Source organism: Mytilus galloprovincialis, chromosome 11, assembly GCF_965363235.1.
Source record: "Mytilus galloprovincialis chromosome 11, xbMytGall1.hap1.1, whole genome shotgun sequence".
In the NCBI taxonomy this organism is placed as follows: Eukaryota; Metazoa; Mollusca; class Bivalvia; order Mytilida; family Mytilidae; genus Mytilus; species Mytilus galloprovincialis.
The window spans coordinates 76,961,751-76,989,004 of NC_134848.1; the positions used below are offsets into that span (position 1 = coordinate 76,961,751).

Sequence of the window (27,254 nt, forward strand, 5' to 3'; positions counted from 1 at the left end):
TTGTCATTAATAAAGCCGTACCATAGTCCAGTAGTCAATACAATGAAGTCCTTGTCATTAATAAAGCCGTACCATAGTCCAGTAGTCAATACAATGAAGTTCAGGTCATTAATAAAGCCGTACCATAGTCCGGTAGTCAATACAATGAAGTCCTTGTCATTAATAAAGCCGTACCATAGTCCAGTAGTCAATACAATGAAGTCCTTGTCATTAATAAAGCCGTACCATAGTCCAGTAGTCAATACAATGAAGTCCTTGTCATTAATAAAGCCGTACCATAGTCCAGTAGTCAATACAATGAAGTTCAGGTCATTAATAAAGCCGTACCATAGTCCGGTAGTCAATACAATGAAGTCCTTGTCATTAATAAAGCCGTACCATAGTCCAGTAGTCAATACAATGAAGTCCTTGTCATTAATAAAGCCGTACCATAGTCCAGTAGTCAATACAATGAAGTTCAGGTCATTAATAAAGCCGTACCATAGTCCGGTAGTCAATACAATGAAGTCCTTGTCATTAATAAAGCCGTACCATAGTCCAGTAGTCAATACAATAAAGTCTTTATATAAACTATTCAAACGATGTCCTTATTATAACTTAAAGTGTCAATGACCAATTTCATTAATAAAGCCGTACCATAGTCCAGTAGTCAATACAATAAAGTCTTTATATAAACTATTCAAACGATGTCCTTATTATCAGTCAGGGGCGTTACTTAAACAAGTTATTTTTTTTTAATTACTTATGTAAGTATTTTTTTTATTTTAAATACAATAAAATTACTTAATAGAGTTATTTTAATTTTCAATAGAAACATAGACTAAATGTAGTTTTCATGATTTTAAACTACATTTTATATCATAAAATAAAGAATTTATTAAATTTGAGAGGAGTATAGAGATGAAGGGTTACTTTGAAAATAATAACAAAAATATTACTTGAATAAGTTATTTCAAACATTTTTGAAAAAAAAATAGCAATTACACTTATTTAAGGCACATATGTAAATGATTTAGGTTACAAATTATAAATAACTTCAGGTCTTAATTAATTCACAAGTATCTATCTATTTATATCAGTCTACCTTCAAGATTTTAGAGGAAAATGATAATTTAATAGTCCCAAGAGACCAATCTTTGACCCAGAAGCGTCGGTATGCAAGATAAGTGCGTCGGAAAGTTAATTAGTATTTCTGAAGAATTAGTTTTTATATATCAAGGGAAAAATAACCAGATAACTGTGAAAATTATTTAAAGCTAGTAAAATCTGTATTCTTGGACACCTATAAAAATAATATTCAGAAAAATAGCTTATATAAGTTATATTTAAATAAGCCTCGTTTTCAACATTACTTGTATAGGTAATTTTAATTGTTACTTGTTTAAGTAATGCCCCTGACTGATTATAATTTAAAGTGTCAATGGCCAATTTCATTAATAAAGCCGTACCATAGTCCAGTAGTCAATACAATAAAGTCTTTATATAAACTATTCAAATGATATCCTTATAATAACTTAAAGTGTTTCATTTAAATACACGACATACATATATAACCGATATTGATTTAAATATAGAGCGTTGTTGTCATTGGTTATATACCTTACCTGTGTATTACACATTCAACATGATGAGCGACAAAATGGCACAGGCAGCATCTAAAACTTGTGAGATTTGTGTAAGTGCCTCTGGATCTCATTACTGCTTAGAGTGTGAACAGTACTTTTGTGAAAATTGTAAAGGCTTTCATAAACGGCAGAGAGGGACAAAGCACCACCAGTTCCAGTCTTCCTCTGATGTTATACCGGAAGGTAAATCAAAATGTAAAGACCACAATGAAGACGTAAGTTTTGTATGTAATACCTGTTACGTAGCGGTATGTATCAGTTGTGTGACTGGCAGTCACTCAGGGCATGCCTTTTCCAAACTTCTCGACAGCATATCACAGCTGAAGGAGACGAATACAACAGACCTGCGTTGTAAGGTACATGAGGCAACCCAAAACATGAAGCAGATAGAAGAAGGTCTAAAGGCATTTGATGTGAAGGTGGAAGGAATAGTCAAAGCTATTACAGAAGAAGGTACAAAGATAAAGACTATGGTTGATAAATGTATCTCAGAGAAGATTGCATCGGTCAAGGATCAATCCAGGAAGGAAAGGAACAAATTAACAAAGCTATTGGAAGATACTCAAATGGATTTGAAGGCAGGACGCGACTTAGACAAGAAAATACATGAACTCAACAAGACACGAAACGATGGCAAAATGTTGCAGTCTTTACAGAAGCTTACAGATTACATCGCAAAGCTGACGATAAAGCCTATACCTGAATTTCCTAACATACAGTATACTGCTAAGTCCGCAACAGATAACGACGTTAAACAGCTGTTTGGTAACTACATAATCAGGTAATTCTACTAAAAATAATTGAGTATTTTGTAGTCGTCATTCATTTGTAAATATAACCATAATCGGAACTAAACACATTTATTATTAATAAACCAGTTGTTGGCATGACACGGGTTATGCTCGTCTCATATATGTTATGATGGTATGATACTAAACCCTTCACGGGGAGGATTGTGCCTGATATTCATATGATGAAGACATATTTTTTCAATCAGTTTAATTGAAGTCTGGAGCTGGCATGTCAGTTAACTGCTAGTAGTCTGATATTATTTTGATTATTGTCATTTTTTTTATTTTCTTTGGTTACATCTTCTGACATCAGACTCGGACTTCTCTTGTATTGTTATGCATTTACTTTTCTGCATTGGCTAGAGGTATAGAGGGAGGGTTGAGATCTCACAAACATTTTTAACCCCGATGCATTTTTGCGCCTGTCACAAATCAGGAACCTCTGGCCTTTGTTAGTCTTGTATTATTTTTACTTTTAGTTTCTTGTGTACAATTTGGAGTTTAGTATGGTGTTCATTATCACTGAACCAGTATATATTTGTTTAGGGGCCAGCTGAAGGACGCCTCTGGGTGCGATCATTTCTCGTTGCATTGAAGACCTGTTGGTGCTGCTGTTGTCTATTCTATGGTCGGGTTGTTGTCTCTTTTCACATTTTCATTCTCAATTTTATAGTATCTTAAAGAGACACGTATTTTTGCAAAATCAAAATTATGCTGTTTGTTTTCAATATCAACTTATGTCTGGAAATACTATGACAGACCAAGGAGAGATAATTCATGAAATACAAATATGTGGTCTTTACAAATATATTGTTTAATATTATGGATTCACATTGTCCGGATAAATACGGGGTCTATGGCAGTGTACATGTTAAATTGTATTGATACATGTACATCTACCAACCATGACAATACGTATAAAATGCAAAAATACTTGCTTTCAAACTAGTAGAGATATATCTGTTTTTCTCGTTATTTAGAAATTTTATTCTAATTTCATGCATTTTATGCAATATTATAATATAAATAAAGACAATAGAAGTATACTGCTTTACAATGGTCATAATTCGATTAAACTGAAAAAAATCCGAATGAAACTACGGGAAACACATTAACTACAAGTTGAAAGCAACAGAACGATATCAACACTGTACTCCTACAAAAACAAACGCCAACATACAAAGAAAAGGACTATTTGTTAACAACTGTCATACATCTGACACTTGACAGAACATTTTGAGAAAAAAATGTAAACATTTCAGTTTTTCATTTATCAGTGAAATGCGTACACAACAAACAATGGACAGAGAAAGAGAGTTGCCTTCACCAAAGAGGTAGGGAAATATATTTGTATATTATACAGTTTTTAAAGTTACGTATTTGACAATGTAAATAAAGGCAACAGTAGTATACCGCTGTTCAAAACTCATAAATCCATGGAGAAAAAACAAAATCGGGGAAACAACTAAACTTGTCATCAAATGTTTGAGTGAATTACACATTATCTTCTTGCATACCTCAGCATTTGACGTTGCAACGGTTCTGATTAAGTCTGTTTTATATATTGCGTACACCAGTTCACTGTTTAATTTTATTTTCGATAAATCAATTATAATGTCTCTCTGGTTTATGTCTCTCTTCTTTTTTCCACTACGTACGTTTCAATAATGTTTAGATTTTGTTGCATTTGTTTTTTCGTAAATAAACTGCTTGTTAAAATGTGCCTGCAAGCCTAGTTGAAATATTTAAATCCTCTTTATACTTATAGAATATCTTTATGGTTCATGTCTATCCTTCTTTTTTCACTACGTACGTTAGAACACACTGGATCGAGCACGATTGCATTTGAGTAAATAAATCTTCTTATGATATGCAAACGTATACTAGTATCATAAATTATTTACAATTATGTTTAGATTTTGTTGCAATTAATTTTCGTTAAAATGTCCTTGCTTGTCTACTTGAACTATTTAGAACTTCTTTAAACTTATACGATATAAGCAAAATATAAAAGTTATTCATCACAATTATCTGGACTACTGAGGCACGTATAATCAAAAGACGCCATACTGTTTTACAACAACATAACAAAGGCATACTGTTTTGTTAAGTGTAGTTTATCCTTTTGTAAATAGTCATTGTGTGTCATATCTTTCCTCATATGGAATTGTCCTCTTTGTGATATTTTCACATCTTTTTTACATATTATCGATTGACAAAGTTATTCGCAATCGACTGCCAATGAAGAGTTCAACCACTTCAGCATTCACATTCACAATCGACTGTAGATTAAGAGGTTAACGAATCCAGTAGTCACTTTCACAATCGACTTTACGTGATGGGGTGAATGATTTTATCAGTCAAATTTCCGAAATGCATATGAAGTTAGTACAAGGGGTTTCGATTGTATAATATGAGAACTATCAGTCATTACAACATGATTGGAATAATCGTATATAGTTCTTCAACAAGTTGAAACGAGATTACAAATATGCTGTTCTATAAATGGTTAAATTAAAATAGTTCAGACAGGGAAAAGGAGGGAAAAGGGGAATGCAAATTAGGAATAATTAGGTCTTTCCACTTTTCTGTGGAAAGACCTATTGTTTTTCTTCTGATTATTTTTTTTTTCTTCCGCCAAATTTTGTTCTTGCGATTAACATTTGTTTCACAATATGTCGCTTAGATATTTGGTATATGATATCGAACAGTTTATGCGCTTTTGAAATTTACCCTGCGTAACCGAATACTTTTCTTTGTAGGAGTTATCTCCCCAAACACTGTTTTCCTTATGATCACAACTCCTTCGCAACTGTAAAAGATTACGACAAATTTATTTTATAAAATTGCTCGTTATATCCTACGCATGATTTGTCCATTTTCGACCGAAGCAATATGAACGCTCCATATGAGAGTTATTTCCCTTTTTGTATTTAAAATTTTGAAATGTATTTTAATCTGGAACACCATAAGTGATAGAGACCTAGGATCTTTTGATTTCAGGTCCTTGGTCCAAAAAAATGAAAATTAGGTCAAGGTCAAAGGTCAAGTTCATATTCAAATTTTTGAATTTGTCTTATTTTCACTCATTTTCATTAACCTTATAAGATATCGACAAATTATTTGTATAAATTGTTAGTTGCGACATGTGGTAACTAAATAATTTTAGTTGAAAGGTTGCGTAAACAATAAATGGGAGTTTTAGCCCCTATCATATCTTAAATTATGTTTAAAGTGATATCACTTATTAACCATACATATTAGAGACTAGGGTCTTTTGATTTGAAATCCTCAGTTTGTGACCTTGAAATTGAGGTCAAGGTCATAGGTTAATTTGACGTTCTAGATTTTGACCATTGCTTTAAATTCATATCTATACATCATAAAGCCATATGAACTGACATTTTAGACTGATTTTTTTATATTTTAATATCAAAATAGATATTAACTGGTGGAAAGGCCTTCAATTGTTCTCTGAACAATTGGTTTTTAATTACATAAGGATTTGGAATATAAAAAAGAATGACGTTAATGTACTGTTTCCTTGTTGGTGTAAACTCTTATATTGTTTTGATGATGTCATCCGATTTGATTTAAAGGACTGACATACACCAATAAAACTAAATAAAAAGTCGAAATTAAATATAAGGTCTTGTCAAAAAATTAGGAAAACTACGTAACGACAACCCCCACTTACAACAAATGGTGAATTGTGATACTCTTGGTGGGTAAACAGCTTCTCTTCTACACTAAACCATAGAAAACTTCTCTGAATTTAAGCATTGTATCTTCCTGGTAAAAACAAAATATCTTTGTCTGTGTGTGCGCGGATCTTTTTCTTTCTTAATTAATTAATTCGAGATTCATTAACTTGGTATATGACTCTTGTATATATTTCAAATGCTGTTAGCTATTTTTGCACTGATTATGTGTCTACGAGTTAGTAATAGCTTAGTGTTGCTAATTATAGTGATAACAAACAGGAAGTGAACACAACAGAGCGAGGGAGATACCTGTACAGATGCAATAAGTGTGGGTAAGTTCCTTGTATCTATGGACATGACACAAAGATGTATTCATGCATCTTATGGTGTATCCAAATTATGAAAAAAACGTTTTTTATTCCTTAATTGCAATGAAGTGCAGAATATATTAGGTCTTCGAATATGCAACTTCTTTCATTTGTTCTTATTTAAAACCACATACATTGTAGATGATTGCAATGTTTCAGAAATATCTTAAACCCATTGATGATAACACGGAAAGAGTGATTAAGAGCAGAATTCTACCTCTCAACTTGCAAAATACTTTGATATTAAGCAAATGGAAACATGTATGGTGCGATAATAATTTAGGAAAGGTCGTACAATACTATTCTCAGTTCTTGATAAACCATTTAAGTTCTGTTTGATTGAAAATTCCAGAACAACATTGAACAGCGTAAACACAATACTCAATAATGAACGACACATCACATTTTCACATTGAACAGAAGCAAATATACTGGTCTGTTTGTTTAGACATCTTTCACTTATACATATATAACTAACACCATTGATCTGTTTCATCTTTCAGAAAGGAAAGGAGAACTGATTAGTAAGTATTATCTACGTCTATTGTAAATGACAAATATCTAAAACGGTCATCTACTACAGACAAGTTTTACAAATACATTTTGTGTATCTCAATCACTTGATCGTTCTATACTACACATGTTATAAAAGAATAAATATTAAACACTGACCATGAGATACATACTGCAACATTAAAACAAGATCATCATAATATCAGCTGAATATGGTTGAATATTACCACGTTTACGATATTTTCTTGTCATTCGATTTAGTTTTTGAAGTGTTTGATTAGGTTTGTTAGTTTTATTTTCTAATTTCAACCAGGTAACTAATGACTTTTCATGATAACTTGATCGCGGGATACTAATAACACAGAGGACATTTTACTGCCCAAACAGCAAGATGTTTACATGAGCAACACGACGAATGCTACATCTGAGTTTTCTATGTATTGTTTTAAAATTGTTGTTTGTTGTTGTCCTTTTTTGTCCAGGTGTTGTATTTTTTCATTGGTTTTTATGATTTTCGAATGCTGATTGTATCATGTTGAAAATGTCTTTTGAGAAAATAAACAATTTATATCTATTATACTGGCATTGAAAAATGGTCCCCTTATAACATATTATATTTGTTTCGCCCACACATTGTTGTCAATTTAAGGGAATTATATGCGACTGTCATACAGATTACAGGTTAAATTAGTTATAAAACCAAATTTACTCCCTCATTTCCGTATGAGGAAATGATTGTACCAAGTCAGGAATATGACAAATGTTTTTATTCGTTTGATGTGTTTAAGGTTTTGATTTGCCATTTGATAAAGGACTTTCCATTTTGAATTATCTGTTGTCTTGTATGTTGGTTTAAAGTAATAATATATTTTTGAATCCTAAAGGAAAAAGGAATACTGAAGTGACAATTATTGCAGTAGTGAAAACCGAGTGGAACTTACCATTGTTTTATTTAGTTTATTCGGGACTGATGATGATTTCGAGGTTATGTTGTCCTTTGTTGTTTGTTTGTTAAATAATTTTAAAATGTGTTTACAAGTATTTTACATTGGCATTAAATGTTTTAAAACGGATTTTATTTATTTCCTCGACTTGTATTAACGTACAACAAACCAATGAATGCTTATTATACCAAAAAAAAAACAATGAAGTAATCATAAAATGCATGTATTAAAATTAAATAGTGTGATAAAAACCTGGTTTAAAAAGCCCGTACAGAGATATATGATTAGCAAATGTATTACATCTCCATAGTTATGTAACAAAGGTGATACAACATCAAACTGCGACATATTATAGAAGTATCATTTCGCTGTTCATGTCACATTTCTAAGTATAAAACAGTTAAACATTGTAGGATGTACACCTTCTGCTATATATGTCTGATCTAACAAAACAAAATAATCATAACTTTGGTTTCAAAAATTATCTCAAATGCATTTAAGAAAAAAATGCAATGTTCTTTTCTCTAACAATTACGATTATCGATTATGTCTTGTAAATCAATAAACCACATGTCAATGTGTGCCTATATATCATATACCACAGTGAACTTAACCCTTTCCCTTTCACACCGGTACAGCTTACCGGTGAAGCCAATTTCAAGAATTTTTGGGTGCATTTAGACTTGTTCCGTCGCCATTTGCTGACGTAGAGATGTGGTTAAGGGCTCAAATTAATCCTCAGATAACCAGCAATGCGATTAAAGGTGCATCAAACCTCTATCATTATTAGTTAATAAACAAGTCGCCCCTTACTGATGTGTAATTTTTCTGTAAAAACCATTTATTTTTCTTCGAATTTTGAGGAAAATTCTTAAAAAGAAGGGCAAAGAAAACTGCTCTTTTAAGAGGATTTATGACTTTTCTCAATAACTGTGCAGTGAGTTTTTGAAGAATAGTATTAAACTAATAGTTCTAACTTGTACACTAGCTGCAAATGTAATTTTTATTGTAGCAGCGCAATCACAAACTTGAAATGCGCTAAAAATCCGAAGTCATTTCTTAAAGATATTACGAGAAAAGAGACAAAAACCACTAAAATATTCTAATTTTGTTTGGCAAAGTTGAAATAGATGTAACAAAACATGGTTTCGTAAGTGTTGCGGTATGCTAAAGTTGAAAACACTTTTGTTTGAATAAAGGAACATGTATATTTCAATGCAAAATGACATTTTAAAGAGTGGATTCCTCCCAGATTTGCGTAAAAATCATGCATTTGGCAACAAAAAAATATCATCTGAACACATAATTCCAAAAAGAAAACAAACTGGGTGAGAATCTTTATATTATTTTTTTTTTTTTTAAAATTTCTTCCGTAAAAGTAGACTTAAGTACTTAAATTTCAATAAAATCATTACAATGTCAGTGGCGCAGGGGTACGATGATCCATCCCAAAGCGCTTAGATTGAGAGTTCGAATCTCACTGCCGGAGCTGGAAAAATAATTTCCTATATTAAATGTAACTTAACTTAACTTTACGTCCAATTTCAAAAAGAAAACCTACGGAATTTTTTTAAAAGAATGTGTGTGCCAAATTACCCCCCCCCTTTTTACCCCCTCTGCTCCATCGGGCTCGGTCAAAGGTGTCCCAGATCAAGCTAGCATTGGTAATTCAATCAATTTTCCCTTGTAAAAACAAAGTTTAGGTTGCTGATTGATTGAAAACGGATTAGACAAATAACTAGGGTCCAATTTTGAATTCGGACAAAAATGCCGTCTAAAATCAGTTATTTTGAATGTTACGGACATCTATATTTCAAGGCCTATAGCACGTTATGCGTCTATTTATACCACTATGATAACTTATATGGCTTCAACAGACTCGAGGCATTGTGTTTCCACCAAAACCAGACCCTATTAGCCCACCAATATGTCTCTGCATGACTTTTTGCCCAAGGATTTCGTATTTTTTCACCTTTTCTCCAACAGTCACGTGACTTTTGGAAATATACCACGTGACCAAATAATGACGAATTATCTTCAAACTTAATTTTTTGAAATATTTTACCAATTATCTTTCATTTGATCCCAACATGGCATGTGTATGACCATTGATGCGAATGCAGTATTCATTTAAACTTCAATAATGTCTTTTCGATAAGTAAAGGTCTAAAATGCCTGAAAGGGAAAGGGTTAAAATTAAAGGAGCACTAGCTACATGTACGAGATATATAAAACATTTAAGTTTGATTTTTTTCTGTTCAATCAATAATGAATGTGAAATAGTGAAATAACAATTCACTTTTTGCAGCCAAAAAGGTTCAATTTTGTCAAATGACGCAAAGAAACATTGATAATTACTAATTCACTTGCAAGTGAATCAGTCGATCTCTTTCAATCCGTATTCATGTGAACTTCAATTTAACACCTAGCTAGGGATTGACAACGCATGCATTGTACGTGTACTGGTTATTTTAAGAATGTCAACAATGAAAGTGAGACTACGGTTATCATTTGATTACTAATTCGGTGCACATAAAATCATTCTTATACAGCTAAAAACAATGAGAAACATATATTTTTAATCTATAAAATAAAATCAAAGAGACCTATAAAAATCCAATTGCACGTGCTGGTTTAAATAAAGGCAACAGTAGTATACCGCTGTTCAAAACTCATAAATCCATGGACAAAAAACAAAATCGGGGTAACAAACTAAAACCGAGGGAAACGCATTAAATAAAATAGGAGAACAACGACACAACACCGAAACGCAACACACACAGTAACGGACCAAGCAACAGACAAAACACCACGAGAATAACAAATATAACATCAAAACCAAATACATGAATTTGGGATAGACAAGTACCGTGCTACGTCTTATCTCAATATCTCAAAAATAAGAGAAAACACAAACGTTAAAATGCAACACACACAGAAACGAACAATATTATAACAATGGCCATCTTCCTGACTTGGTACAGTACACTTTTAAAGGGGAATACAAGTGGTGGGTTGAACCTGGTTTTATGGCATGCCAAACCTCGCACTTTAATGGCAAAGTTAAATATAACATTGAAATGACAACATAATATTACAGGACTACAATACAAATAAAAAGGAGAACATATTAGACAAAGAAAAGCATGATTAATAGATAACAAAAGGCATCAAGTTTAAAATTCAATACGCCAAAAACGCGTCTTGTCCACACAAGACTCACCAGTGACGCCCATATATAAAAGATCGAAAGTGAAAAAAGTACAAAGTTGTACAGTACTGAAGATCAAAAGTTGAAAAAGGTTTTGCCAAATACGGCATTGTTTGTATGCCCGGGATAAGAACATTCTTATTATATAGAACAATTCATGCTATTGCAAACAGTAAATTTTATCAAATGAATATGAAAGAGATATACATAATGAAACTGAAGTATTAACTAATTACAGAAAACTAAACCCGAATACATAACGCCCAGATATAAAAGATCGAAAGTGAAAAAAGTACAAAGTTGTACAGCACTGAAGATCAAAAGTTGAAAAGGTTTTGCCAAATACGGCATTGTTTTTTATGCCCGGGATAAGAACACTTTTTATTTTTATATTTTTCCTTTAAAAATGCCCTGTACCAAGTCAGGAATATGGTCATTGTTATATTATAGTTCGTTTCTGTGTGTGTTACATTATAACGTTGTGTCGTTTGTTTTCTCTTATTTTTGAGTGTAAATTCACATTGCGATAAGACGTGTCACGGTACTTGTCTATCCCAAATTCATGTATTTGGTTTTGATGTTATATATATATGTTATATTTGTTATTCTCGTGGGATTTTGTCTATATGTGTTACATTTTAGTGTTATGTCGTTGTTCTTCTCTTATATTTAATGCGTTTCCCTCGGTTTTGGTTTGTTATCCCGATTTTGTTTTTTGTCCATGGATTTATGAGTTTTGAACAGCGGTATACTACTGTTGCCTTTATTTATATAGAACGATTCATGCTATTGCAAACAGTAACTTTTAACAAATGAATGTGAAAGATATATTCATAATGAAACTGAAGTATAAACTTATTACAGAAAACTAAACTCGAATACATGATGCCAAGTTCAATACAGCATAGACACACCCGAATCAGTCCAGGCGTCAACGCAATTAAAAAAAAAAAAAAAAAAAAAAAAAAAAAAATGACGTCGCATACGATGGCGAAAAGGCAAACGTTATGCCACATTTGAATTTATGAAATTTAGAAACAGCATGACGTCACACATGAAAAACTATAATTCAAAAGTGAGATAGAATTAGGATTGCTTTAAGATTATATGAGAACTAAATACTGATAATTCATTAAAACAAAATCCATATTGCAATACTTATTAATAGCAATTAACTGTAATATATATATGTCCAGTTTGTTATGAATCCAACTTCAAACGTAATTAATCGTACAAAATTAAATATAATAAATAAAGGCGGTGATTAATTTCTCTATCCGCAACACCCAAATATAACAAAAAGACGTCAACACACCAGGGGTTGAAGTCATAAAACTTTGCTCAGTGCTTGGAGCACAAAAATCATGCTCGAAACACCAAATCCTGTATTTTGATTGGTTGATTCTCGAGTCTGAGTACAAAAATCTTGCTCGAAAATTTTATGACCGTGAGGCCTGACAAAATGAGAAGATGAGAACTACAAATATAAAACCAAACATGTAAACTAAATACATGAATTTGGGATAAACAAGTACAGAAACACGTCTTATAGTAATACGAATTCACGTTCAGCAAAACAGTCACAATCGGGAATAAGTCACGTTTGGTAATTAAAAGATTAGACGACATAATGACAAACCACAATCTACCATGTGGTAAAAATGTCCTTAGCTAGTTTATCATAGATTTTCGTGTGAAGTCGTCCATCTACGTCAATATTGAGGAAAAGATCAAGGTATGAAGCAGTCCTTCTAGTCCTTTTAATCTATTTATCTTTATTTTTGTTTACATCGTTTATATGGTCATCTGAGGTCAAATCGGTAGGTAATTAGATGGCGTTTGGACTAAAATACACACGAAACGAACCTATATATTATCTACCCCATGCTCTGTAAACTGTTTATTTTAGACTTTTGATAGTTTGGATAAATGTTTTACATTGTTATAAATCAAATATGAGAATTTGAGTAAAATCGGTGACCATGAATTTGACAGCTAGTGCCCCTTAAAGGATACAATAGAATTGACATCTTCCATCTAGTAACTGTGACAAACAATTTCAACTATCCATTTATAATGTTTCCATTTTCAGCACTCACATGCTGATTCGATATCACATAACTTTACAGTCACAATTACGGCTGATAGGTCTTATCTCCCTTACGACATGTAAAGGTTTTCCTAGATCTTTAATTATAATAACAGTTGTCTGATTCTCAAATTTACACTTCGTATCGTATTCCAGATGACGCTATTTTGACGAAATTATGATTTGCATTGCAAGTGAAACATGTACATCAGAAATAATTTACTCCATTGACGTATATCGATTGGGCTCCCATAAGAGACCATGTAATTCTTCAAGTTTGATGTTGTTTTGTCTCTCCTTATCGGACTGATGAGATTTTATCACCAGTTAAACATGTTTCCATCAAGATATAGTTAACATAGTTGATAAAGAAAATTAATAAAGAGAGGTTTACTCTTTTCTATCAAAATATTCAACAAATATCAACAACTACTGAACACATGGACTTATTTAATTATTGAATGCACTGAACTCTGTAAATTGTGTTGTTATTGCAAAGAAACTCCAGACCGTCTCTATGTACCTGTATTTGTATATATAGCTACAAGAATTATAATTTGATGATTGTATAAATAATTTAATTTTCTCTAACAACTGTTAATACTGAAACTTGCTTTGCACATACTATCCTGTATTGGGACTGTATTGATACAAATAAAATATATGTAACTCGATATAAGCACATCTTTAAAGTTTCATCTAAAAATCATTAACACTTCAATACAATAGTTAGCCATATTTACAAAGTGATATTTCTTTATACTTATTTAAGATTGCATTTTTATTTTTATTGTTTCAGTAACCCGTAAGTGTTATGTACCAAATAGATAAGTATATTGTAATTAATTACACAAAAGATATAAACGCAAGGATTATACACAGTAAATATTTTTATTGGTGAAGAAAAAATCATATGGTGGTACCCAATTTTGTTGATTTTTCCGTTTTTCATAAAAAAAAATACCCGTTTTGACGAAATAATGATTTGCATTGCAAGTGAAACATGTACATCAGGAATAATTTACTCCATTGACGTACATCGATTGGGCTCCCATAAGAGACCATGTAATTCTTCAAGTTTGTTGTTGATTTGCCTCTCCTTATCGAACTGATGAGATTTTATCACCAGTTAAACATGTTTCCATCAAGATATAGTTAACATAGTTGATAAAGAAAATTAATAAAGAGAGGTTTACTCTTTTCTATCAAAATATTCAACAAATATAAAAAACTAATAAACACATGGACTAATTTAATTATTAAATTAACTGAACTCTGTAAATGTTTTTGCCAATGTAAAGAAACTCCAGACCGTCTCTATGTACCTGTATATGTATATGTATATCAGCTACAAGAAGCATATCAAATGCTATTTGATGATTGTATAAATAATTTAATTTTCTCTAACAACTGTTAATACTGAAACTCGTACAAACCTCATAGTATTGCTCTGCACATACTATTCTTCATTGGGACTGTATGGATACAAATAAAATATATGTAACTCGATATAAGCACATCTTTAAAGTTTTATCTAAAAATCATTAACACTTCAAAACAATAGCTAGCCATATTTACAAAGTGATGTTTCTTTATACCTATTTAAGATTGCATTCTTTTTTTTTTTGGTTTCAGTTACTTGTAAGTGTTATGTACCAAATAGATAAGTATATTGTAATTAGTTACACAACAGATATGAACGAAAGAATAATACACAATAAATATTTTTTAGTGTTTGTATTGAAATTAAAAAAAAATGTTTTTAGTAAACAAAGACGCAATTGCACAGAAGTAAAAATCATAGAGATATTTTGACTTGTTACGTGTTAAAGATATACACCTCTGATGAGCTCAAAATTTCTAGAATTAATCTTTTATCTTTCAAAACCTGATTTTTACCTTGTGAGTAACACGACGAATGCTACATCTGCGTTTTATATGTATTGTTTTAAAATTGTTTTTCGGCTTGTCGTCTTTTTTTGTCCAGGTGTTGTATTTTTTCATTGGTTTTTATGATTTTCGAATGCCCATTGTGTCTTGTTGAACATGTCTTTTGAGAAAATAAACAATTATATTATATAATATAAACAGAATACTGGAAGCGAAATAATGGTCCCCTTATAACATATTATAGTTGTTGCTTCCACACATTGTTGTCAATTGAAGGGAATTATATGCGACTGTCATGCAGAATACAGGTTAAGTTATAAAACCAAATTTACTCCCTCATTTCCGTATGAGGAAATGATTGTACAACGTCAGGAATATGACAAAAAAAATTATTCGTTTGATATGTGTAAGGTTTTGATTTGCCATTTGATAAAGGACTTTCCATTTTGAATTATCTGTTGTCTTGTATGTTGGTTTAAAGTAATAATACCTCTTAACCTGAATATGTTTTTGAATCCTGAAGTAAAACGTGACAATTATTGCAGTAGTGAAATCCGAGTGGAACTTAACATTGTTTTATTTTTTTAGTTTATTCGGGACTGATGAAGATTTCGAAGTTATGTTGTCCTTTGTTGTTTGGTTTTTTAAATAATTTTAAAATGTGTTTACAAGGATTTTACATTGGTATTTAAGTGTTTTAAAACGGATTTTATTTATTTCCTCGGCTTGTATTAACTTACAACAACCCAATGCTTGCTTATTATATAAAAATTCAATGAATCAATCATAAAATGCATTTATTAAAATTAAATTGGGTGATAAAACCTGGTTTATAAAGCCCCTACAGAGATATATTATTAGCAAATGTATTACATCTCCCTACTTATGTAATAAAGGTGATACAACATCAAACTGCGACAGATTATAGAAGTGTCATTTCGCTGTGCATGTCACATTTCTAAGTATAAAACAGTTTAACCTTGTAGGATGTACACCTTCTGCTATATATTTCTGATTTAACTAAAACAAAAAGAATCATAACTTTGATTCCAAAATTATCTCAAAGGCATTGATAAAAAAATGCAATATTCTTTTACTTAACAATTAGGTATATCGATGATGTCTTGTAAATCAATAAACCACATGTCAATGTGTGCTTATATCTCATATATCACAGTGAACTTAAAATTAAGAATATAACCGAAAGAACAAGTTCTGCTTCTTATTTTTTTTTTAAGAATTGACATCTTCCATCTAGTAACTGTGACAAACAATTTCAACTATCCACTGATCATTTTCCCATTTTTCAGCACTAACATACTGATTCGACATCACATAACTTTACAGTCACAATTAAGGCTGATGGGTCTTATCTCACTTACGACATGTCAAGGTTTCCCTAGATCTTTAATTATGATAACAGTTGTCTGATTCTCAAATTTACCACTCGTATCGTATTCCAGATGACGCCATTTTGACGAAATAATGATTTGCATTGCAAGTGAAACATGTATATCAGAAATAATTTACTCCATTGACGTACATGAATAAGAGACCATGTAATTCTTCAAGTTTGTTGTTGATTTGCCTCTCTTATCGAGCTGATGAGATTTGATCACCAGTTAAACATGTTTCCATGAAGATATTGTTAGCATAGTTGATAAAGAAAATTAATAAAGAGAGGTTTACTCTTTTCTATCAAAATATTCAACAAATATAAAAAACTAATAAACACATGGACTAATTTAATTATTGAATGAACTGAACTCTGTAAAAAAAAATGCCATTGTAAAGAAACTCCAGACGGTATCTATGAACCTGAATTTGTATATCTAGCTACAAGAAGCATATCAAATAAAATTTGATGATTGTATCAATAGTTAAATTTTCTCTAACAACTGTTAATACTGAAACTCGTACAAACCTCATAGTATTGTTTTGCACATACTATCCTTTATTGGGACTGTATTGATACAAATAAAATACATGTAACTCGATATAAGCACATCTTTAAAGTTTTATCTAAAACTCATTAATTAACACTTCAAAACAATAGTCAGCCATATTTACAAAGTGATGTTTATTTAAGATTGCATTTTTATTTCTATTGTTTCAGGGGCATGTAAGTGTTATGTACCAAATAGATAAGTATATTGTAATTAGTTACACAAAAAATATGAACGAAAGGATAATACACAGTAAATATTTTTTAAGTGTTTGTATTGAAACTGGAAAAAAAAGTTTTCAGTAGACAAAGACGCAATTGCACAGAAGTAAAAATCATAGAGATATTTTGACTTGTTAAGTGTTAAGGATATACACCTCTGAGGAGCTTAAAATTTCTAGAATTAAACTTTTTTCTTTCAAAACCTGATTTTTGGGTACATGACTGAAAAAAATTATTGGTGAAGAAAAAATCATATGGTGGTTCACCTATTGCTTTGCGACGCCCTTTGAAAGTACCCAATTGTGTTGATTTTCCCGTTTTTCATAAATGTTTTACCCATTTTTGGGTTATTATCCTAAAAATAATCACATTTCCACAAATAAACTTTTTTCCATAATTTCAATAAAGATGATGTGGTACAATCTGAATAAATTTGATATTAAAAAAACTCACGATAGGTGTTAATAAAAGAAAGTTTTATCATATTTTAATGCTTTTTCGTGTCTAATTTACCATGCTGTCAATTTGGTAAATTTGTGGTTTTCTCTGTTTTTAGAACAAAATGCATAATATTTTAACTTCTCTGTTATTAATGATTGAAAAGAAATATATATCAAAGAAATTTGAAAAGAAAAAAATTAAATGAGATGTACATATCCTGGTAAAATCAGTTCTTGTATCCCTCACCATACTGAACCATACTCGACTTAGTCTGATCAATACTCCACCTAGTCTGAACAATACTCGACCTAATCTTAACCAACATAGACCTATTTTGTTGTATCTATCTATTGTATTTCATCAATAAAGGAACTGTTTTAACAACAGTTACTTCTCCTGACTAGTAAGTTGAATAACAATTTGAAATAACAATTGCATATTAGTATTGAACCGAAAATTTCACGATAAACATAATATTACTTGAACACCTCATTATCAACATTTACATATACATTGTATATAAATCACCATAAAATAAAAATAAAACAAGCTGATCAAAACATGAATTGCGACTTATATTTTATTATCTTATTCAAAATTTTATGAATGTTTCAGATATATTTTATGGTTACTGTTTTAACTATTAATTTAAGCGCAGTATATACTTATGGTGTCAGTTGGTTTTAGTTAATAACACAGTGAACATCTTTTATTCTAAGATATATATATATGACATAGTATATAAAGCAACTTCATAACTTTAGAAAATGACAACTTTCTTTAGATTCTATATATAACACTATAGTAATCATCTACTACCTTTTAGATAAGGACATGCGTTCTAATTTTGCAGTACACATTTATTTCAATTGAATTTAAATATTTTGTTGTTAAAATTAAGGACATGACATACAAGAAGCACTTAAATAAGGTGTAATTACTTCAGTATATTTGTACTTTACAGGTAAAAAGAAATCCCATTGTTTATAAACTTGTGTTTTATTTATCTAGTGGAGTCAAAAGGCCTTGTGATTTAAGTTAAATAGGATGTTGCAATTTGGAATGTATGTTATTCTAAATTAAATACTCTCTATTTCCTATCGTTAATTATCCATTTTTAGATGGTGACATTCCCTTGTCACCATTTTACGGTGTTTATATATCTCAACTTGTACGATTCGCTCGTGTATGTAACAATGTTTTAGATTTTAACAAGAGAAATGTATGTATTACTGAAAAATTATTTCACCAGGGTTTTCGATATCACAAACTAGTCAAAACATTTACTAAAGTTTATCATCGGTATAAGGACATCATTCGGAAATATAGCTCAACATGCAGACTTCTTATACGTTCAGGTATTTCACATCCAATATTTTATGGAAATATTCTTTATAAAGCACAAAAATGTCAGTATTCACCTCAGAAGCTAACAAAACCTTTAAATAGACTTATTAAGAAGGGATATAGTTACGATACTGTTGTTAGGTCATTAAAGATTGCATATTTTGGCGTTAATATTGATTCACTTATAGGGTCTTTACATCGGAACTAAACACATTTATTATTAATAAACCAGTTGTTGGCATGACACGGGTTATGTTCTTCTCATATATGTTATGATGGTATGATACTGAACCCCTCACGGGGAGGATTGTGCCTGATATTCATATGATGAAGACACAATTTTTCAATCAGTTGAATTGAAGTCTGGAGCTGACATGTCAGTTAACTGCTAGTAGTCTGATGTTATTTATGTATTATTGTCAGTTTGTTGATTTTCTTTGGTTACATCTTTCGGACATCAGACTCGGACTTCTCTTAAACTGAATTTTAATGGGCGTATTGTTATGCGTTTTATTTTTCTGCATTCACTAGAGATATATGGGGAGGGTTGAGATTTCACAAACATGTTTAACCCCGCCGCATTTTTGTGCCTGTCCCAAGTCAGAAGCCTCTGGCCTTTGTTAGTCTTGTATTATTTCCACTTTTAGTTTCTTGTGTACAATTTGGGGTTTAGTATGGAGTTCATAATACTGAACTTGTATATATTTGTTTAGGGACAAGCTGAAGGACGCCTCCGGGTGCGGGAATTTCTCGTTGCATTGAAGACCTGTTGGTGACCTTCTGCTGTTGTCTGCTCTATGGTCGGGTTGTTATCTCTTTGGCAGATTCCCCATTTACATTCTCAATTTTATCTCTGATCGGGTGTGATATTATAAATGAATATTCGAGTATGGTACAGACTAGCGGCGAGTTAGTCCGATTAAGAATGGTCGTGTAAAAAACAGTACATTCGAGTACAGATCTAAGCCATTTCAGACTTTTTGGTTTGTAGTGTATACTATTTAATAATTGGACAAAACAAGTTATAAGTTGTAATTCCAAATGGTTCGGTCATGCAATGAGAGGTTTTACTAGCTATAAAACCAGGTTTAATCAGCTTTTTTTTCACGTCAGAAAATGTCTTTTCCGCATCAAGAATATGACAATTGTTATCCATTCGTTTGATGTGTTTGAGCTTCTGATTTTGCAAGTTGGTTAAGGACTTTCCATTTTGAATTCAGTATTTTTTTGAGTTTAGTAATCTAGTAAATTGGCTATGTCACAGAATGTGGTATAATTTTGCATTTTAATATAACTGAAAATCGAAAACAGACATTTATCTTTTTTATTGTCTGAAATAAAACTAATTGTATTCTTTATAAATAAAAGAATATTTGTATAGAACATGTAGCAAGCAGTGTAAAGAAGCAAAAACGTTCTTTAAGTTGTCTTAAATCCTTTCAACTGAAATTTCTACTTTATAGATTTTCCCTCTAAAACTTAATGTTGTTGGAACATGAATTTCCGTTTTAATTAATATGCAAAATAATCATCGGGTCATCAACTTTGTTTTATGGTATTTACCGATCCGTTATCAAATTGCTTGATAAAAACGTAAACAATCGACATTTTATGGCCTCTAACGCGATGATGTTACTCTTTTTTGACATTAAGTGCTAATTTTTTTTTTACCTAGAACAATGCTTTGAATGATATAAACTGTAAAAACGAAGTCGGTGGCCCCTTGATTATTGTAAATCATTTAAACAGAAATTCATGTACCAACAACAAATAGCTTTTTTTTTCAGAAAAAAACAATGGAATAGATATTTGAGATTGGACAATTTAAAAACAAATTTAGGAACGTTATTCGTCTATGTGATTTCTAATAAATTAACCTATTTTGAATTAATTTCATCAGTAATATTTCGAAAATTAGAACAGATAAATATATTTTTTTCGATATTCAGTTAAATTACATCGAGCCAAAGATGTCACTGTATTTAGCCAATTTACTGTAAATTGACCTTCACTATTCATTCTGTAAATTCCATTGGTGTTGGTATGATTTATTTCTGAATATACATATATATAAAGATATTAAAACACAGGTGTAAAGTATAAACATTAATATACCATGCATATGATGTATGCTAGACGCGCGTTATGTCTTAAAAAAACCAACATTGCATGTCTTGATTTTCTACATTAATTTACAATAAAATAAGGTGTGATTAGTGTAGTAAAGTAAAACAATAATTATAACATTACCATGATAAATGTCAGACGTCCATTCCTTTACAAAAGAGGTAGAAGCTACCAAATAGACGTTCACAATAATTTGTCATATGTAAACTGTGTACGTCACGGCCAAATTCGCTGTTTTCTAGATTAACCTTCATAGGAAATACCCATAGCAGAAATGTATAAAACCTATGACGTATAATAACATAAACTGTTGAAATGTATGTCCATAGAGCAAATACAAAAATATGAATATATCGTCTTTACGTCAACTTTCTTGAGAATGATGAACCACATTTGATTTACACATTCTTTATCATAAGGCGCCAAATCATACAAATTTCCCATATCAATATTATGCATCATTACTGACATAAATACTTTTTAATAATCTGACATAACAAACCCATCTTAAAATGTTCTTCTCTCACATTACTACTTATTCAACGTATTCCATTGACGTTGTATTAATTTATTGCTGAATTGTATGCTTCATTTTATAATTATTTATTTGATTTTTTTCAGGTGGTAAGTGTCAAATACAAAACAGATAAGTATAGCATACAAATGCATATGCAATTCATTGTATACAATGGTGGTAGTAGAATACTTAAGTAAATCAATAAATATATCTTTTAAATGATTATCTCAGACGCGTGTTCCGTCTACAAAAGAGGCTTAAGATGCCAAAGAGAGATCCAAACTCATCAGTCAAACTGGCAACGACATGGCAAAAGAGACAAACAACAATATACACAACAACAAAATAACGAAAAACCAACGGGACGATTTTGTGAACTATTTCCAAGATTTCACTGCATGGGAGACGCTGAAAGCTGAGATGATGATACCCAAGGACGAATAATAACCATCATATTAAAAGAACTATATGACCATAGAGAACATATATAAAACTGGTCAGATCAACCCAAGTTCAACATTCCTAAAGGGTGTTGAAACCTAAATTTCTTTATAATTTATGAATTTATAAATCGACACTTTGAAATTATACCTTTCCACATTTCAATAATTGATAAAGGACTATAATACTCACTAGTCTGAAAGAACAAGCTTACATCTCAACATGCTCCACAATCGCTTTACTACTTATTCAATTAATTGTACTGTCATTTTTATTCTTCATTGCTAAATAGTATGCTGTATTCTATGCCTCTATTAAGAAATTAAATAAAACACATATCCGTGTTTAATGTTACATTACATACTACCAGTGTGTTGTATACATATGTTGAGAGGAATTTCGGCAATTGTATACATTATGCATCCATTATCATTCTGTCTTTCAAAAATATTTAAACAACTTTAAAAATTGATCTCCAAAAGACAACATGATAAGGTTTGAACAGCCATTTACATTTTTCTAAAGGAGATATTCATGTTCACCACTTTAATTGATATTTTATTTAAGCGTCGTGTTAACAACATCCACATATATAAACAATAAGCTGAACGTATTAGTAAAATTCGTAAACTGCTTTTGCTGTATCATGATTGTCTTATGTTACTACTCATATTTCAAACTAATTTGGATTTATTTTTCAGGACATAGTAAGTGTTATATACCAACCAGATAAGTATATTGTAATTAGTTGACAAAAGTAAAGAAAATAAGAATAAGTAATAGCAAATGCTGTATGTGGTATTTTTTCCCAAAATAGGAAAATTTTATGTTGAAAGTTATCAAAGGTACCAGGATTATAATTTAATACGACAGACGCGCGTTTCGTCTTCATCAGACTCATCAGTGACGCTCAGATGAAAATAGTTATAAGCCAAACAAGTACAAAGTTGTAGAGCATTGACGACCCAAAATTCCAAAAGGGTGTGCCAAATACGGCTAAGGTACATAGGAAAAATTGCAACATATGTTTTCATATGTTTAACATATATTCTCATATTTTTAGCATATGTTTTGCATATTTTTAAAAACATATATGTAAGCATATGTTTAGGACTGACATGAAAACATATGTTTTCGAACATATATATAAAAAAAGGATAACATATGAAAAACAGATGTTTTTAAAATCATATTTTGTACAAACATATGTTTTTCATATGTTTTCATACCTGGCCTAAATATATGTTGTGTTTTTTTTTTGCGATGGGTTTTTAAGGGTTATGTTTTAATAGGTTTTTCTTTGTTGTCTTTTTTGTTGTTCTCAGCAATTCATTTTGACTAAATGCTTATATAAAAATTAAACCAAAACATAAAAACTTATTACTGAACCATTAAAATGAGTCAAGGCTAGATTGCATTTGTCAGTTAGACATCTACACCTTACAATAATTCCATACACCAAATATAGTAGACTTATTGCTTATAATACATGAGATATTGAAAAGACCACTAAAAACCTTCTGACAGAGTAGACAGATCCTAGGACCTTGGAAGGTACCCACATACTAAGTAAATATAAATATCATATTACCATGATTATTATAAATAATATCAATAAAAGAGAAATAAACATGTTTTTTTCAAGTAATCACTGAATCAGGAAAATGAGTTAAAAAAATGGACATTTGTCAGACGGAAACTTCATAACATACATATGCATCTATATACATTGTACATAGTATGAAGCACCCGCGTCTTCTACCTTCTAAAATAAAAAGATTTTTATATGTTTGTTAACCCCACCATGGACGCAGCCGCCTGATCAATATCCTTGTGTCGGGCTTTCTGCAACGGAAGTCGAAAGCTCATAAAAAACTCACATGTTGAAATACGGAAAAAATGACAATAAATATTTTCAAAATTTTGCCTTGGATACTGTATTTTGGTCATGAAGAACTCTTGAACATTCTGTTCCAATTTCATAAAATCCCATGTCTGTTTGACAAAGTTATCGATGGTAAAAAAAACTTTAACCCCAGACTGAACCTTAATTTTAGTACAGCGAGGCCGCCTCTGGCAGAATCTAGGATTACTGTCTCGCTTTCGTGAAATAAATTTGCAAGCTTGACAAAAAGCAGAACGTGTATTTCAGAAATAGATATTCTATGCAGTTATTAAAACTAAATGGTGAATGGTCTTACATATTCTTGTGTGTTCAATATTTTGGATTCCACAGAGTCATGCTTTCTTAGACAGTTTGAAATGACAAATGTTTTGTTTTAAAATTAAACCTGTCAAGGTAAACTGATAGATATTTTAGTTTGGGAAAACATAATTTTTGCATCTTTTATTATTTTGTTATTTTTTGTTAAGTGCTTGTTAATGAGTCCAGCCCTTTCTGGCTGATTTTGACAGATGGCTGGTTCTGATGGTGGGTGCTGTCTGCCATACTGTGTGTAGTTTTATTGTTTTTCATGGGTTCACATTTTTTCTTCCTTTTACAAGGTATTGCCATAAAAGGTTATGGTATGGATTCTGATCATTTTTTACGGCTGTACAGTGACCAGGAAATGTTAACATATTCGTCCTTTGGTTTTTTAATTGATAGTTGTCACATTGAGAATCATACCAGTACCTCATTTCCTTATACATGTTATATCTATATGCTGGTTCATAAAAAAGCTTAAAAGAAAATTTTTCAATTGTTGTATGTTTGAAAAGTCATTCGTATAATGCAAAAACAATAATTGATTTATTTTTCTTGCTTATTTTAATGTTCAGTGGTAAACATTTTATGTATATTCAAGACGAGAACAACTTTTAAATATACAATTCACAATATAAGCACATGCTTTAATTATTTGAAATTCTGACATTTCATGTGTGTGTATGTGTAGAGCAGAAGAAGAAGAGCAAAGTAATGAGTCCTTGATGCATACTTGACATCAACAAGACATAAATAAACAACAGTTTAGATGGTTTACATCCTGTAACATGTACAATTACACTTGAAAAAAGTTTTGCATAGATAACATTAAATTGTCTAAATTAACTGCAATTATACAGATGAACTTATTTTGATACCAGTTCTTTTTGCGGGCCATCCCCCCCCCCTTCATCTACACCAGTGATTCTAATACTTTACTTTCGACTAGTAAGTCCGAGCGATTCGCTCTACATAATATAATATTTTCTTATTTTAGCTGTCAGTGTGGAGGGTAAGTACTACTTACTATCCATATTTCTCTTCTATTGCTTGGCAGTACATAGTATGAATAAGTCATACAAAGACGTAGATATCGTAGTTTTAAAATTATTAGTATCACAATTAAACGAAGTATGACATGCTTATTTTGAGTTGTTTTGTTTGAATCTTCCAATTAGCATTTACTGCGCATTATCTAATTTAGTTATGTAACGGCACGACAGGAATGTGGAGAGAATATAATTGTCCTGCAGTGGTTCTTTTAACTTCTGTTTGTAAGGGTTCATGATAGATTAAACTTATTTACAAATTATTTCTTTTGAATGACACTATTGATAGGTCTTTCATTTCTGCGTGTCTAGTAATTCCTGAAAAATATAGATAACTTTTAGTTAGCATGATAGCAAAAATTTAGAGTCAGCTTTTCTTAGTTTTTACATTCTCATGCATTTCAACATAACTATAAGTTGAATTACTAGCACAGGAAAACGAAACAAATGTTATATTCGTGCACCAATATACATTGTCAACTTGAGTGGGTTTACATGTCATGTTTTCATCACAGCCTAATCCCTAGGCAGTCTGGCACTAAAAAAATAAAAAACACTGAACATAATTTTGAAGACTAAAAATGCTCCTAATATTTTAGCAAAACATGCACACATAAACTATTATCGAACTCGGAATACATAAAGGATGAACCATTTGCATTCATAAAGCAAAGGCTACACATAAGATCTAAAACAACTGTTTTTATTTTCAAATAAAAATAACCATAATGATGTTATTTTGATGCATATTTAAACATGCTAAAGCATCAAATAATATTAATATTATTCATTTTATTGCAGACAGTATGAGTATACAGCAGAATAGCAAATAAAAATCCTGTATCATTTACTAGAAATAGGAACATAAACGTATTTCTTGAACAATAGAACACAATTTGAAGCTTATGTATGCTTGCATCTTTATTTTGATGATATAAATATATATGATTCTAGTTACATATATGAAAACATTTCAAATAGTTAGCTACTTTGAGATTTTAACCACATATGTATGAATCTTTACTCGTTGCACCATATGAATCATTCAAACTTTTTGGTATTTTCCTATATTATTAACTAATATGAACTTTATCCACTCTCATGACTGTATTCTATTTAGAATTTGCTAGTTTAAATTGATTGTATATAAATGTAACACAAATAAATTTATGCATTAGTATCTTTTGGTATATTTAAAACTACAACCTATAAGTTGATTTCAGCTTCCTGGTATTCATATAATTATTATTACTGTAGACAAATACGCTATGAAAACAGCATAATTATACGTCGGGTATTTCGATAATCAATTGATTCGAAACCAGATTAAAAATGTGCAGAAATGATATCAATTTAACCTGTTTTTTCAAGTTATACACAACATGTAAAATAAATATTCTGACACATATTTGATTGAAAGTAAAATAACAAAAATTTCAAACTCAATATAAATTGAAAGTCAATAATCAACTTTCAAAATCTTAAGCTCACGTACACATCAAATGAATGGATAAAAAACTGACAATATACACCCCCTTATAGGTTGAGTTCTGTAAGTATAGACAATTCAATTTCACATAGGATCTTCTGTTATGACTAAAACTGTAGCCTTTTACTATTAAGTTTCGTAAAAATATATATCCTCTAACGAAAAGTTCATATTCACAATTTTGTTTCAATTGTCAAAACATAGGACTGTTCGGCATATTTTCAACATTTATATGCCCAAAACTCCTAAGAGTTTAAACTTATATTAAAAAAAATTACAACCCCTTCCTTGACTTGGATCTTCCTAAGAATCCAATTTGACCGCCATTCATTTGT

General features: G+C 30.9%; 1 protein-coding gene across 1 annotated transcript; it reads left to right on the plus strand.

Moving 5' to 3' along the window:
- The first annotated feature begins 1,581 nt into the window (after positions 1-1,581).
- Positions 1,582-26,610, plus strand: LOC143052835 (E3 ubiquitin-protein ligase TRIM71-like). The gene is made up of 4 exons (XM_076225943.1): positions 1,582-2,406; positions 3,694-3,750; positions 6,387-6,452; positions 26,196-26,610. The coding sequence occupies exons 1-4, from the start codon at positions 1,625-1,627 to the stop codon at positions 26,203-26,205; spliced, it is 915 nt and encodes a 304-aa protein (XP_076082058.1). The 5' UTR covers positions 1,582-1,624; the 3' UTR covers positions 26,206-26,610.
- The last annotated feature ends 644 nt before the right edge of the window (positions 26,611-27,254 follow it).

Coding starts and splice junctions, on each gene's coding strand:
- LOC143052835 (XM_076225943.1), top strand. CDS start 1,625: ATGATGAGCGACAAAATGGCACAGGCAGCATCTAAAACTTGTGAGATT. Junction 2,407..3,693: donor TTTGGTAACTACATAATCAG/GTAATTCTACTA, acceptor TTCATTTATCAG/TGAAATGCGTACACAACAAA. Junction 3,751..6,386: donor GAGTTGCCTTCACCAAAGAG/GTAGGGAAATAT, acceptor TGCTAATTATAG/TGATAACAAACAGGAAGTGA.